General features: G+C 29.9%; 1 protein-coding gene across 8 annotated transcripts in view; it reads left to right on the top strand.

The window, feature by feature from the left end:
- The first annotated feature begins 595 nt into the window (after positions 1 to 595).
- Positions 596 to 13,229, top strand: part of LOC145246631 (small ribosomal subunit protein uS11-like) — a 143,015-nt gene continuing 130,381 nt past the window's right edge. For 4 of the 8 annotated variants that reach the window (XM_080108308.1, XM_080108307.1, XM_080108305.1 and 1 more), the window contains exon 1: positions 1,021 to 1,041. In XM_080108308.1, the coding sequence (XP_079964434.1) occupies positions 1,038 to 1,041 (4 nt within the window). In that variant the 5' untranslated portion in view covers positions 1,021 to 1,037. Of the gene's footprint in view, positions 719 to 1,016; positions 1,042 to 13,229 lie in introns of those variants that run through there. The other 4 variants (XM_080108311.1, XM_080108312.1, XM_080108310.1 and 1 more) reach the window with 2 other exon arrangements.

Here is a 13,229-nt window from a genome sequence, read left to right as displayed (position 1 = left end):
AGCATAACTCGGAACGAATATTTTAGATTACTTGTTCAATGTTCATAGTATGCACTGTGACTATTTGATGTCTGTAGACTTTTTTTTTCTTACTAAAAACACTAGCACTTGTTCTTACTCGATGAATTTTCGTTATTTGGGGATAAATTACTATTTTCGACATGACAATCAAGTATTGTTTTTGCCTAAAACCACATCTTTAAAAAAAAAATCGATTTATCGACTATCTTAACAAGAATACTTTAAACTGTAAATAACTTTCTACTTGATGAATTTTCATAAGTTGTGGATGTATTACTATTTTCGACATGGTAATTGTTTTTGCTTAAAACGAAATATTGAAGAGAGAGAGAGAGAGAGAGCGAGAGAGGGGGGTCTGTCGACTCTAACTTTATCAATTTACGTGATTTTGGGAATATGACATTTTAGTTCCGTACCATAGCAATTTCTCTGTATTTTTTAAAAATTAGGTTGAATTCTGGTCTTGCTCACAAATCTGTTAGCTTTTATTAAACTACTTCAAATAAACTGGGTTTCAAAGCAAATAAAAATTAATTTTAAAATCAGATAAAAACGCGTTGATTTCTTATTTTTACTTGAATTTAGATTTTGAGCAAGCATGGACATTTTATTTCACCGGTACACTTTTTCTCCTTTCACCGGGTGGGAGAAAAGACGGAAACTACAAGGTCACTGATTTACGTAAAACTACGAAACGGTATGTTTATATTTCGGTTAATTTTTATACACATATTTTTAATTGATTAACGTGGACAATATCTTGCTTATTGATAGCTCGTAGTTTTAAAGTATGCTATTTTTAAATTTCTGACAATATCATATCTTCCGTAATCAAATGAGATTAATACATTTCTTCAATCAGTTTTTATTTTGTTCCATTAAAAATATAATAATTTTAACACACTCGAAAGAAAATAATCTTCCAGGGAACTACGTAGAATATTGCTTGGCATAGGAATAACAAAAATACCGGATATTAAAGCCCACTGATTTTACACCACATCTCGGACTCCTTTATGAGTATACCCGTTAAATCCTATTTTAATCACCTAAATATTTTATTTTTGCATTTTATGTACTGTGTTATAACACCGTACATAAAATGCAAAAATGTTATCTTTTTTCTTTTTTTTTACGGTATCTTTTGTTGGTACAGTACTTGCACGTACTTTATCGCGCTGGAATCTGGATTAATAACGATATTATTTAGAAAGCCATTCTTAACATAATTGTTCTATACTTTCACCTAGCAAATCGTACTACTACAGTTTATCGCCGAAAATGGCGTCTCCATTTTTTTTTTTTTTTTCGGCACTTGTCCTCAAAATAAGAGGAAGAAATCAGGGGTTTGTTTTACTGTACACATAGATTCGAAAAAGTTGTCACAAAACAAATATATAACAAATAAATGTTATCAAAGGCAAGATAAGTTACTTTTCTACTTTAGTTTTTATATTTAATGTAACATGTTTATTCAGCTCGAAAAACATACAGTGTTTACCGATTGGAAAATTCAAAATGGCGGCCGACTCTTTCTCGGAGACGGTAAGTTTGGGAAAAGGAGTTATAAAAAAACAAAAAAAAAAACAGTCAAAATACTGTTAAAAACCCGCCGAATATATGTCAGCCTATGTCACGCCGTCACGGTAACATTGAGCGAGTTTCTAACAATATTTTGTCTGTTTTTTATTTATAACTCATTTTCCCAAAGTTACCGCCTCAGAGAGAGTCTGGGGCCATTTTAAATTTTCTAATACATCGGTAAACACTGTATGTTTTTCGAGCTGAATAAACATGTTACATTAAATATAAACACTAAAAACATATCCAGTTAGGTAGAAAAGTAACTTATCTTGCCTTTGATAACATTTATTTGTTATATATTTGTTTTTGACAACTTTTTCAAATCTGTGTACAGTAAAACAAACCCAAGAACTAATTACTACGTGCCCCAGCGTAGTATAAACACCCCCAACCTCCCATGTTAAGAACGGCAGTGAACGTACACGAGTGAGGCCGAGGAGGCCCCTATAGCGACATACGCATCCGATGTTGTACGCAGCAGCACGTTCTAGGGAGCGTTCATTAATCCGGAAAAGAAAAAAATTTGGCGTGTGTGGCCTTGTTTTTGTTTTGTTTTTTCTTAATAGTTTGACTTGAACTTTGCGCTTTTCGGATTTTGTTATATGTTGGGGGGGGGGATTATAGTTAATAGGAAAATTGACCGATATATTTTTATAAAATTAGTTATTAAAAGTACAGAATAGGTACATAAACACACTTCTGTCCCCATATTAAGAATGGCTTTCTAAATAACGTTATTTCAGCACGGATCAATAAGTGCATTACTGCATTATTACCTTTTTCTTGAATAAAAAAACTACTCAGCGAGAACACGACTGTTTTTGTTTTAATAATTATTTTATTAAAAAAATAAAAAAAAATAACTATAATTTCCGGCCAAAAAATATATCAAGCAAAAAAAAAAAAAATGGTACTAGTACATTTATTGATCCGTTCTGAAATAATAACGTTATTTAAAAAGCCCTTCTTAACATGGGAAGTGTGTTTTGTACCTATTCTATACTTTAACCTTACAATTGAATAATAAAAAAAAAACATATCATAAAACTTTAATTAAACTTGGAAATACGATTTTAAAAAAATAGCGCGGCAGTAAGTGCACTTGCACTGGCACACAAAAAAAATAATAATAAATAAAATAATCCGAAAAGCGCAAAGTTCAAGCCAAAATAATTTAAAAAAAAAAAAAAAAGAAAAAAAAAGGGCCACAAACGCCAAAATTCTTTCCTTTCCGGATTAATGAACGCTCCCTAGAACGTGCTGCTGCAGTATGCAGTGCTGCAGTCTGCACTGCTGCGTACAACATCGGAGCCGATACGTATTTATTTCGCTATTGGGGCCTCACTCGTGCACGTGCACATCAGCCAAAACGGCTCTCAAGGTTGAGGGCCGAGGGGTGTTTATTCCGAAAGTCGTTCTTAACGTGGGGAGTGGGGTGTTTATACTACGCTGAGGCACGTAGTTAGTTCTTTCCGGAAATAATCATTATCTAGTTTAATTTTTTGGTACTTCTACATTATTATGACGAAATTTTGGAGTCGATGAATGGAGTTAACAATGGTTTCTACTTATTTATTTTGTCAAATAAAATAACTGTAATCGTGTTCGTGTTATCAGGTGAAAAAATACGACCATCCTATTTAAATCGAAACAGAAAATTACTTCCCTGTTGAGTTCTTCTGTGTCTTACGATCATTTTCATCAAATTCTATTTTTTTATTTTCTTTAATAAATAATTTTCTACCTTATCGATTTTCGTATTTTTTTTTTTTATATATATAATCATCTTAAAAATACGATGAATACGTAAATACCATTGTTTTCACGTGGAATTCAGTATTTCGTCCTAATAGTGTAGAAGCGCCAATTTCGGCGATAAACTGTAGTAATAGCAAATTTAATAAATAAAAAAGATATAGTAAAATTGAATTTAATGTGAAAATACTATTTTTAAAAAAATAGCGCAGTACAATAAATGTATCCTTTTGCCTTTTGTTTATTAAATTATTAGGCGAATGTTGAGAATAGTTAATAAAGCCCCCTCCACATGTTAAGACAGAAATACCGCAATGGTTTTCGCTCAGGTATATTTGGCAGATGTGCATTTTAGGTTGCAAAATATGTTCAAATGGGAAAAATGTTGCTGACACCGTCTAGCTTCATTTTCTCTTATATGAAAACATAACCGTATTTAATAAATCTAGCAAAAATCAACTAATGGTCAGATTTTAGAATGAAATTACATATAAAATGCAGTTTTCGTAAAATATACGAGAGGAAATATTTTTTAGTGAGTGCCCCCCCCATATTTATTTTTTCGAAATTCGAACAAAATATATTTAAATCTATCGAAATTTCTATTTATTATGAAACATAAGAGTTCAAATAAGTGAAAAATATTTATTTTTTTTAAATTTAAATACACATTGAGCAAAAATTTACCTTGAAGTTGCAATTAAAAAATTGATATAAACTTAATATTATGGTTTTTTGGGGGGGTTTTAAATAGCGTTTTTTTTGTTTTGTTTTTTTTGTTTTTTTTTTTCGAATTAAGATAAGATTTTTTTTTTTCGAATTAAGATAAATCAGTTGAATTGCCAAAAAAAGAAACTTCGTAAATATTAATTAATTTTTAAAAGATTAAAACGATTAAAATTACATTATTTCAAAATGTTTCGTTACAACATAGATTTTTAATTGTGCTAAGTTTTTTTTAATATTAAGTTTTAATATAAACATTACTCTTGTCAGCTATTTTATCGCCAGATTAAAACCAATTTGAAAATATTATTGCACAAATATTAAGCATTTTGTAGCCCCCCCCCCCTCATATTTTGTTCGTCTCTTTTTACCGAACAAAATATGGAAGCCCGTAGGTAACCAAAAGAACATTCAGTAAAACCGTATTTCATATTTAATATACAAATGTTTATAATATTATTAATCATTAAACTGTGTAAATCTTAAAACCTAACAAAATTATAACAAAGATTAATTATTAATTGCAGTTTGAAGAAGATAAACGAAAGGTTTTTAAAAATCATTAAGTCGCTTTAGCTTTTCCATAGTTCGTATAGTACACACAAATCTGACGTCACGGAAACATGCGGTCCAATCTTCACAATCGTTTGGCAGTTCCTAATGACCGAAGTAGGAACTAAATAATAAAAAAGTTAAACTAGATATTAATTACTTCCGGAAAGAACTATGAAAAAAAGTAAATTAAAAAAGGTGAAAGAGAACATATGTTTCGATTTAATTAATAAAAACGGGAAAGTTTTTCATGGAACATTTATTTTATTATTATTAAAAACAGAACATGAAAATATGACATATTCATAATTGTTTAAACTGAGCGAGCGAGCGCCATTTGAAAACCAAAACATTGTATAAAATGTATCAAAATATAATTGTAAAGACATTTATTGAAAAGTCTGCGTAAGAAAATTACCAACACAATTTTAATAAAACAATTTTGTAATTTTTTGTTATTTATTAAATAAATGAAATAAAGAATGATAGGAAATTAAATTTATTTCCTACTTCGGTCATAGTTTAAAATACTGATTTCTCCCTCTGATTTTAACGACAGGGGCCCGAAAAAATAGCGTCCCCACTTTCGGCGATAAACTGTAGAAGTACCAAATATTCTTTTTAAAGAATTTTTTTTCCCCTGCTAATACGAAAATTAAAGCGCTTATGTCAACAGAAACTCCAATCTAAGGGAGATAAGCAGCATAGACATAGCAAAAATAAGCATATTTTATTCAGGTATAATTTGGGACGCTGAATAATCAGTAGAACATGAATGTTAAATGTAAAAATATATTACATGAATACTAAAGCCGAGTCCTGGAAATTGTTGAAGCAGTTTACGAAAATGAAACAATTTAGCGATCAAACTATACCTGAATGAGTTTAATACCAGAAATTGCTGAGGGAAGAAAATAAAATACACGAATACTATACCCGCAAGCGCCGGGTGAAGTTCGTCCCGGAAATTTCAAAAAGAAAACAAGTTAATTAACGAACTTAATATATGACAATGTTAAGTAACAAAATAAGCTTCGTACACAAAACAAAAGTAAACACCCTGTTATAATGAAACAGTGTTAATTAAATCAACAACAAGGATTAAATATAATTGTTAATTAATGAAAATAAAAAATCATATCATTGTCGCTTGATGGCAATAATTGTACGCCACGGGGGAATTACTTCGGCAATCTCAGGGACTCGGCTATAGTATTCTTGTAATCAATTTTTACGGTATCTTTTGTTAATTAAATTTCTAGGTGAAACTATAGAGTAGCTTTCAAAAAGAAAAAAAAAAGTCCGAAATAACGTTATTATCTTTTTTGTTTGTCTGAATAATTCTGGGTAATGTCCCCTTTTCTTGATTTAATAGTAACGAGACCAGAGATTCCATGTTTCGCATGTCCAGATAGACAAGTGAATTATAATGCTTGACTTTAAACTTTTAATCATAACCAGGAATTGGCAGTTTGAATACTTTGAAATCTCCTTCAAAAAAAGTCTAATCATAATCAGAAATTGACAGTTTAACTACTTCGAAATCTCTTTTAAAAGCCTGACGCTGACTGATTAAAAACAAATTTCTTATTTTTAAATTTTTTTCATTTTCGTCTATTAACAAGTTTATTTAATTTTTGATAGTGATTAATTAACATCGTTTCATTGTAACAGTTTGTTTACTTTTGTTTTGTCTATGTTAATTAATAGACGTCCCAAATTATAGCTTGGAAAATATGCTGTGCCTATGTTGGTTATCTCCCTTAGATTGGAGTTTCTGTTGACATAAGCGCCAAAAGTTCGATTTTACTTGTTTTGATTCTATTTTTTATCCTTTCTTTATACACATTTTTAAAAACATTTGGATTTGTATTACTGTATACGGATTCGAAAAAGTTGTCAAAAAAAACCCAGATATATAACAAATAAATGTTATCAAAGGCAAGTAAGTTAGTTTTCTACCTAACTGGATATGTTTCTAGTGTTTTTATTTCATGTAACATGTTTATTCAGCTCAAAAAACATAGTGTTTACCGATGCATTGGAAAATTTTAAATGGCGCCCGGCTCTCTCTTTGACACGCTAAGTTTGGGAAAAAAACTTAAAAATGAAAAAAAATATATATATATATATATATATATATATATATATATATATGCAAAATACTATTTAAAATCCAGTCAGCCTATGTTACGGTAACATAGCGAGTTTCTAACAGTATTTTGTCTAGCTTTTTATTTATAACTCCTTTTCCCAAACTTACCATGTCAAGGAGGGTTGGGCGTGGGCGCCATTTTAAATTTTCCAATACATCGGTAAACACTGTATGTTTTTCGAGCTGAAGAAACGTGTTACATTAAATAAAAACACTAGAAAATTATCCAGTTAAGTAGAAAAGTAACTTATCTTGTCTTTGATAACATTTATTTGTTATATATTTGTTTTTTTTTAGCAACTTTTTCGAATCTGTGTACAGTAATACAAACCCAAACATTTTATTCGTTTTTATTTATTTTTTTCTTAACATGGGGAGAAGGCTGTCTTTTATCTATTCTGTACTTTCACCTAAAAATTTAATAAATAAAACAACGTAAAAACGAAGAAACCAGGTGCAGTGGAAACAGCAATCGTAAAGATAACCTTTTATTTCTGCTTTGATCATTTCTTTATTAAACAAATTCAGAATAAATCTTTTTGTTTTGACAGGACTGCACAGACTTAAGTTTAAATAAAGTCAGTTACTTGCACTGCCAGTGCAGTAGTGCACACTCTGCACAGTGCAAGTAACTGACTTTCTGTTCTAAGGAGTAGTAAAACGCTGGATTATTATTTTTTTTTTTTTTTTTATCTCTTAAAAAAGAAAAAAAAATCTAGAATATAAATAATAAATCTCAGATATTCTTTGCATCAAACAAATCTTAATTTGAGAGAGAGAGAGAGAATGTTTCCCTACGCCTTTTTTTTTTTTTTTTAAGAAAATTTTTCAGCTCATTTTTTCTGGAAAAATTAGTAATACATAGCCTGAAATAAAAACATCTTTTACTTAAAATACAATCCAATAAAATTGAATTTTTTTCTTCTCAATTGTAATTTTGTTTTATTGAAAGTTTTTTTTTTTTTTCACTTTATAAATCTCGTTATCAACTCTTCCCTCAAAATAAACAAATAAAACATTCAAGATGTTCTCTTATTTTAGTTCAATTTACGTGAATGAAATAGGAAAAGTTGTTTTGTTATACTATTAATAATCTGACAATACTACTTTTATTTAAACTTAATTCCTATTTAAGGCACATTATTTAGAATGAAATAGGTTTCGACATTATTCATAAGCTTATATATATATTACTTAAATCATGTTTTAGTAAAAAAAAAAAAAAAAAATACTAAAATGCATGTCAAGTTTCATCAAACGCTAAAAATGAAAATTAGATTAAAATATATAATTGCTATTTTAACAAGTTGAAAGAGGCTAGCAAAGGAAGATCGACGACTCCAGTTTTAAAGCGTCTTTTTGAATTAAAAAAATTATAACAGGAAGTTATTATTCTTTCTTAGCTAGCATATTTCTCTTTCCTTATAAAGATTGCGACTCTCTTTCCACACAATTTTTATTTCAGTGTTTCATGTGAACAATAAAAGTTCTGTTTTTAATGTTATTGAAATAAATAAATGCAAAAGTTTTTTTTTGCCACTTATCCTAACTTTGTATAAAAACTTTATGATTATTTCACTCTATGGTAAAATATAACATTTTGTAATGTTGTGTGTGTACTTGAAAAAAAAAATTTCTTCCATTTCTACGAGTGAATTTTTCAAAGTCGGTGTTGTCTTTTAACCTTTACATTTGTATAATTTCTGGTTTTTTATCCTTTTCTGATGAAAAGCATTTAGCTTCGAAATGCCATGACCTAAAGAGGTTTTTCTTTCTGTAACCGTTATTGACTTGATAATGTATTAAAGTTTCTATGTAATTTTACTTTTTATTTTCTTTAATTATATATATATATATATATATATATATATATATATATATATATATATATAACTGTGTCAATCGCTTTATTGCAGATTAGTAAAATATCAATATTTCCCTAAATATACGTCACAAAAAAAAAAAATGAAAATTGTACCATTAAAGGGCTGCTTTAAGGTTAGTCATTTCTCAAAATTTTATTCAAATTCATGCGATATTCACAAAATTATGGCATTTTATTTATTATCAAAGAACTTTTACTGTCCATTGCTTTATTGCAGATCTCTTAAAATGCCAAAAAATCAGGCGAATAAAAGTTATCAAAAAGCAAAGGATAGTTGCTGGACTCGCAAGATTGTCCATCAAAAATTTAGCCACAAAGCTGGAATGCGATCCAAAAACCTTGGCTGCATTCTTGAACAACCCGAACACCAAATCCAGAAAAATAAGAGCATCAGGAGAAACCTTTTAGATTGTGATATTCGGAAAATTTGTAGGGAAATCAACTGAAACACAAACAAAAGCTGGAATCACTCCAAGATCCAGGCATGAGATTACAAGGAACATCAAACCTCTTCCAATGCTTCCATTGAGCAAACAACATAGGGAAAAACGAATAGCTTGAACACAGAATTACATGAAAATGGATTTCCAACAGGTCCTATTTAGGGATGAGGCTCATACTACTCTTGACGGTCTGGATAGATGGACCAAAGTTTGAAATCCAAACGGAACTCCAACCCATTACAGAGTTCATCGCTAACAAGGAGGTAGAGGCATAATGAAGAATTATTGGGGATAAGTTGGTTGGACCATTCTGAGTGCTGGAGGATGTAAAGCTTACCCGCAATGCATACACGGCCTTTTTGGATAAACATTTTTCGACATGGCTAGATGAACTACCATTGTCACGTTACTTTCAGATGATTTTTATAAATGACAATGTACCATCCCATTCTGTTTGGGGTGACTACATCCTTCCTTGAATCTATGGAATTCGTTGGGGAAACTCTTATGACCTGACTACTGTGTTCTCCAAGCCTTAGCCCCATTGAATATCTCTGATCAATATTAAAAAGAGAGTTTATGAGGGAGGAGAGCAATTTACTTCAAAGGATGCCTTATGGAGGAAAATAGTTGATGTTGCTAGAGCCATAACTCCTTTAAAGATCAAAGAATTGACTTCCTCGGAAAAAAGGTTGTTTTAAGTTATTTAAAAAAAAAAATGGTGGCTATGTTGATAAATAATTAATTTATATGAAGACCCATACCTAGGATATGGTTTTGTTTATTATTCTTTGACAGAAAAATATAAAAAGTAAAGGTCGCAAGATAAGACATTGTATTTTTGCCCTAAAACATTTTAAGAGACCTGCAATAAAGCGATGGACAGTGGAAATTCTTCGATGAAGAATAAAATGTCATAACTTTGTGAATATCGCATGAATTTGAATAAAATGTTTGGAAATAATTAACCTTAAAGGAGTCGGTTGAAGATATAATTTTAATTGTGTTGTGATGTATATTTAGTGAAATATTGATATTTTACTAATCTGCAATAAAGCGATTGACACTGTGTGTGTGTGTGTGTGTGTGTATATATATATATATATATATATATATATATATAGTAAGTTATAAAATATATATGGCAATTAAGCTACACTGAATATTCCGTGTTTCATCTACTCTAGGACTCTTCAGGTTTATGCGCGAATTTTGTGGTTGTTTGTCGTTTTTATATATATATTATATTTCTATTAAGATTTTAGTTAGCCAATCAGCTTTCTAGTATCCACCACGCCCTTCCTATCAGCCAATGAGCATGCACTTATCGGACAAAGGTCTATTTGACCTCTGGTTGACCTGTTCCTTTGTGTGTGCTTTATTTAGCCTGGATATCTAGTTTCTTGATCTGTTTTAAATCTAGGTTAGGTTTTTTTTAATATTAGTTTATATATAAATATATATATATGTACATACATATATGCACACATATATATATACATACATATATGATCGTTTATGTATATTCATGTTTATTTAATTTATTTGTTTATTTTCTATTGTTTTTGTTAGCAATAAAAAATAGTTTTAAAACTATCTTAGAGTAAATTTTATCTTGTGAACACAGTTGTTTGCTATTTCTCTTCTACAGTTTCATAGATATTGGGGTTCTTTAAAGTACAGGATAGCAAATTTTTCATGAAGGCATAATCTACATGAATCGTCTAGGTCCCTACACGTGGTAGCTTGTCTTATTATTTTCCATTCGACTACCGGCGAATGTCCGCTTTCCTTGAGTTCCCAGTATTTATTTGCTAGCGTTGTTTTCATACGGTGTTTTTTATTGTTGAACGTACTTTTGTGGTCATAATATCGAGTTTTGAAATCTAAGGAAGTCATACCTACGTAATATTTCTTGTTATTCGGGTTTTCTTTCGCAAATATTGTGGCCTGGTAAACTACGCTTTTGGTTAGACATGTATTTTGAAGTGGGCAAAATGTGTGGTGTCTACAGTTGCATTTATCTTGTTCGTTATTAGTATTTTTATTTCTTGTATGGTTTTTTTCTTGTCCGGGGTTGGTTTATTATTATCATTATTATTATTTCTGCTAGTGTTAGTTTTATTTTTGTCATAGTGTCTACTTTTTTTATTGTTTATTTTGTTTTTGTTTACATTGTTTTTATTTAATATTTTGTTATTATGTGCTTTAATTATCATCTCTAAATTTTTGCAACAGCTGTAGGATAACTTTAAAGTATTTTTATTGAAAATTTTGTGTAAGGGGTTGGTTGCGGGAAAGTGTTTTTCAATAAGATTTAGAAATTTTTTGCCAAGTTTTGTTTTTAACATTTGATTGTATGGGGCCGTATACCAAATTATAGTTCTTTTTCTTCTATTTTTAATTTTATTATAGTTATTGGTGTTTTATTGCTTATATTTGATATCGATATTTTTGAATCCACTATTTTTTTAGGCCTGTTTCATAGATATTGGTTGACCTGTTAAATGCATTGTCAAATCTCAAATTTGTAAACCGAAAATTGACATTTTCAGTTTTATAGATATATAAATAGATTGTATTATCTTTTAATGGCAGTGGATAATGAAGTATCTCTTCTGTTATCAAAAGCTCATTCTCCCAGGAATTACCTCCTTTTTTAAGATGGTATTACATCTTTCTTTGAGGGAGGGGGGGGGTATGTAATATCTGTTCTGTTGTCATGAGACTATTTTGTAATCCCTTAACCATTCAGATAGTCGTTTGTTGAACTCTTTTTTTTTATCAAGTATTATATTGAACAACTAAATTGTAACTTTATGTAATTCTGAAGGACAAAAATGATCGTCCAGACCAGAAGTTTTGTCTTTGCTGATTTTTTTTTTTTTTTTTTTTTTTTTTTTCAAATATTTTTCAAAGACGACTATCAAAAATAACTTGCAACACTACACGTGATAGCACTACTAATGCAACCATTCACCATCACTCAGACCGAGTTTGAAAAGCAGCTTTGGTCATTAGACATGGATAAGGGGCAAGGTCCAAATGGACTACATGCAGCATCTTTTTATAAAAAAATTGGTTAGAATCCTTAGGTTTAACTACTTTCTTTCTCTATTTGGGGGGGGGGGTCCTGTATTTTTCTCTTTCATTGTTTCTCATTTTGTCTGTTTTACATCATACTTCAAGCGATTCACAATACGTGTATGAAAAAGTAGAAACTACTTTTATCAAAGAATGAGTTCCTGCTTCCTTCCAAATACACACTTGAGATCTTTCTCTTGTTGACAGCCATGTTTATTCTTGTTCATTTCTCAGACCAAACACGTTATACATTATTTTTACACAAAAAAGCAAATTTTAATGGAATTTAATGAATTTAGACGTAAAAAAAATGAAGTTAAAACATATCAGTCAATAGTTTCACACCCCCACACCCTCACCACGATGAGATTCTACTTATTGTTACTTTGGAATACTCTGAAAAATTTGAAAAATAAAAAAATTATTATAGAGTGGGGGATCAGATTCATATATTAATTTCATGTAAAATAATCCTTTTATGTTAAACTAATAGGCTGCTCGGTGTTGACCGGTCGTAAAATCTACATAATATTATATTTTAATTAATGTAGAATGCTTATTTATTATATAAAAAAAAAAACACCATAGGTATTAAATGTAATGTTAAATTCCTTTTAAAAAAATTAAGTAAAAGAAACTTAAACATTATCATGCAAGTATGTTCTTTTTTCTAAACACTTAATTTCTTGTAAGTAGAAAAAAGAACTCAAGCTAAGATCAAAATTAAAACCTAAACACAGTGAATCAAGTACGATAACCATATGACCTACTTGACATGATCTTTAAAAAGTTTCAAACCTACTTATTCTTAACATAAGTTGCCATTGGCCCGTCGCATCTATAATATAAATCTCACCTGTATGTATGTATGTATGTATGTATGTATGCCTGCCTAAAACTTTCGACAGAAGCAACAGATTTTCACGAGATAGGTATCGTTTTGAAGCTTGATCCTTCGGACGACAAATATAAAAAAATTGACTAAAAACATTAATTCCTTCACCCTTGACTAGGCACTTTTCTA

The sequence above is a fragment of the Euprymna scolopes genome, chromosome 24 (assembly GCF_053919585.1).
Source record: "Euprymna scolopes isolate OS-2025 chromosome 24, ASM5391958v1, whole genome shotgun sequence".
Lineage (NCBI taxonomy): Eukaryota > Metazoa > Mollusca > Cephalopoda > Sepiida > Sepiolidae > Euprymna > Euprymna scolopes.
This window is presented reverse-complemented; position numbering and strand designations above follow the sequence as displayed.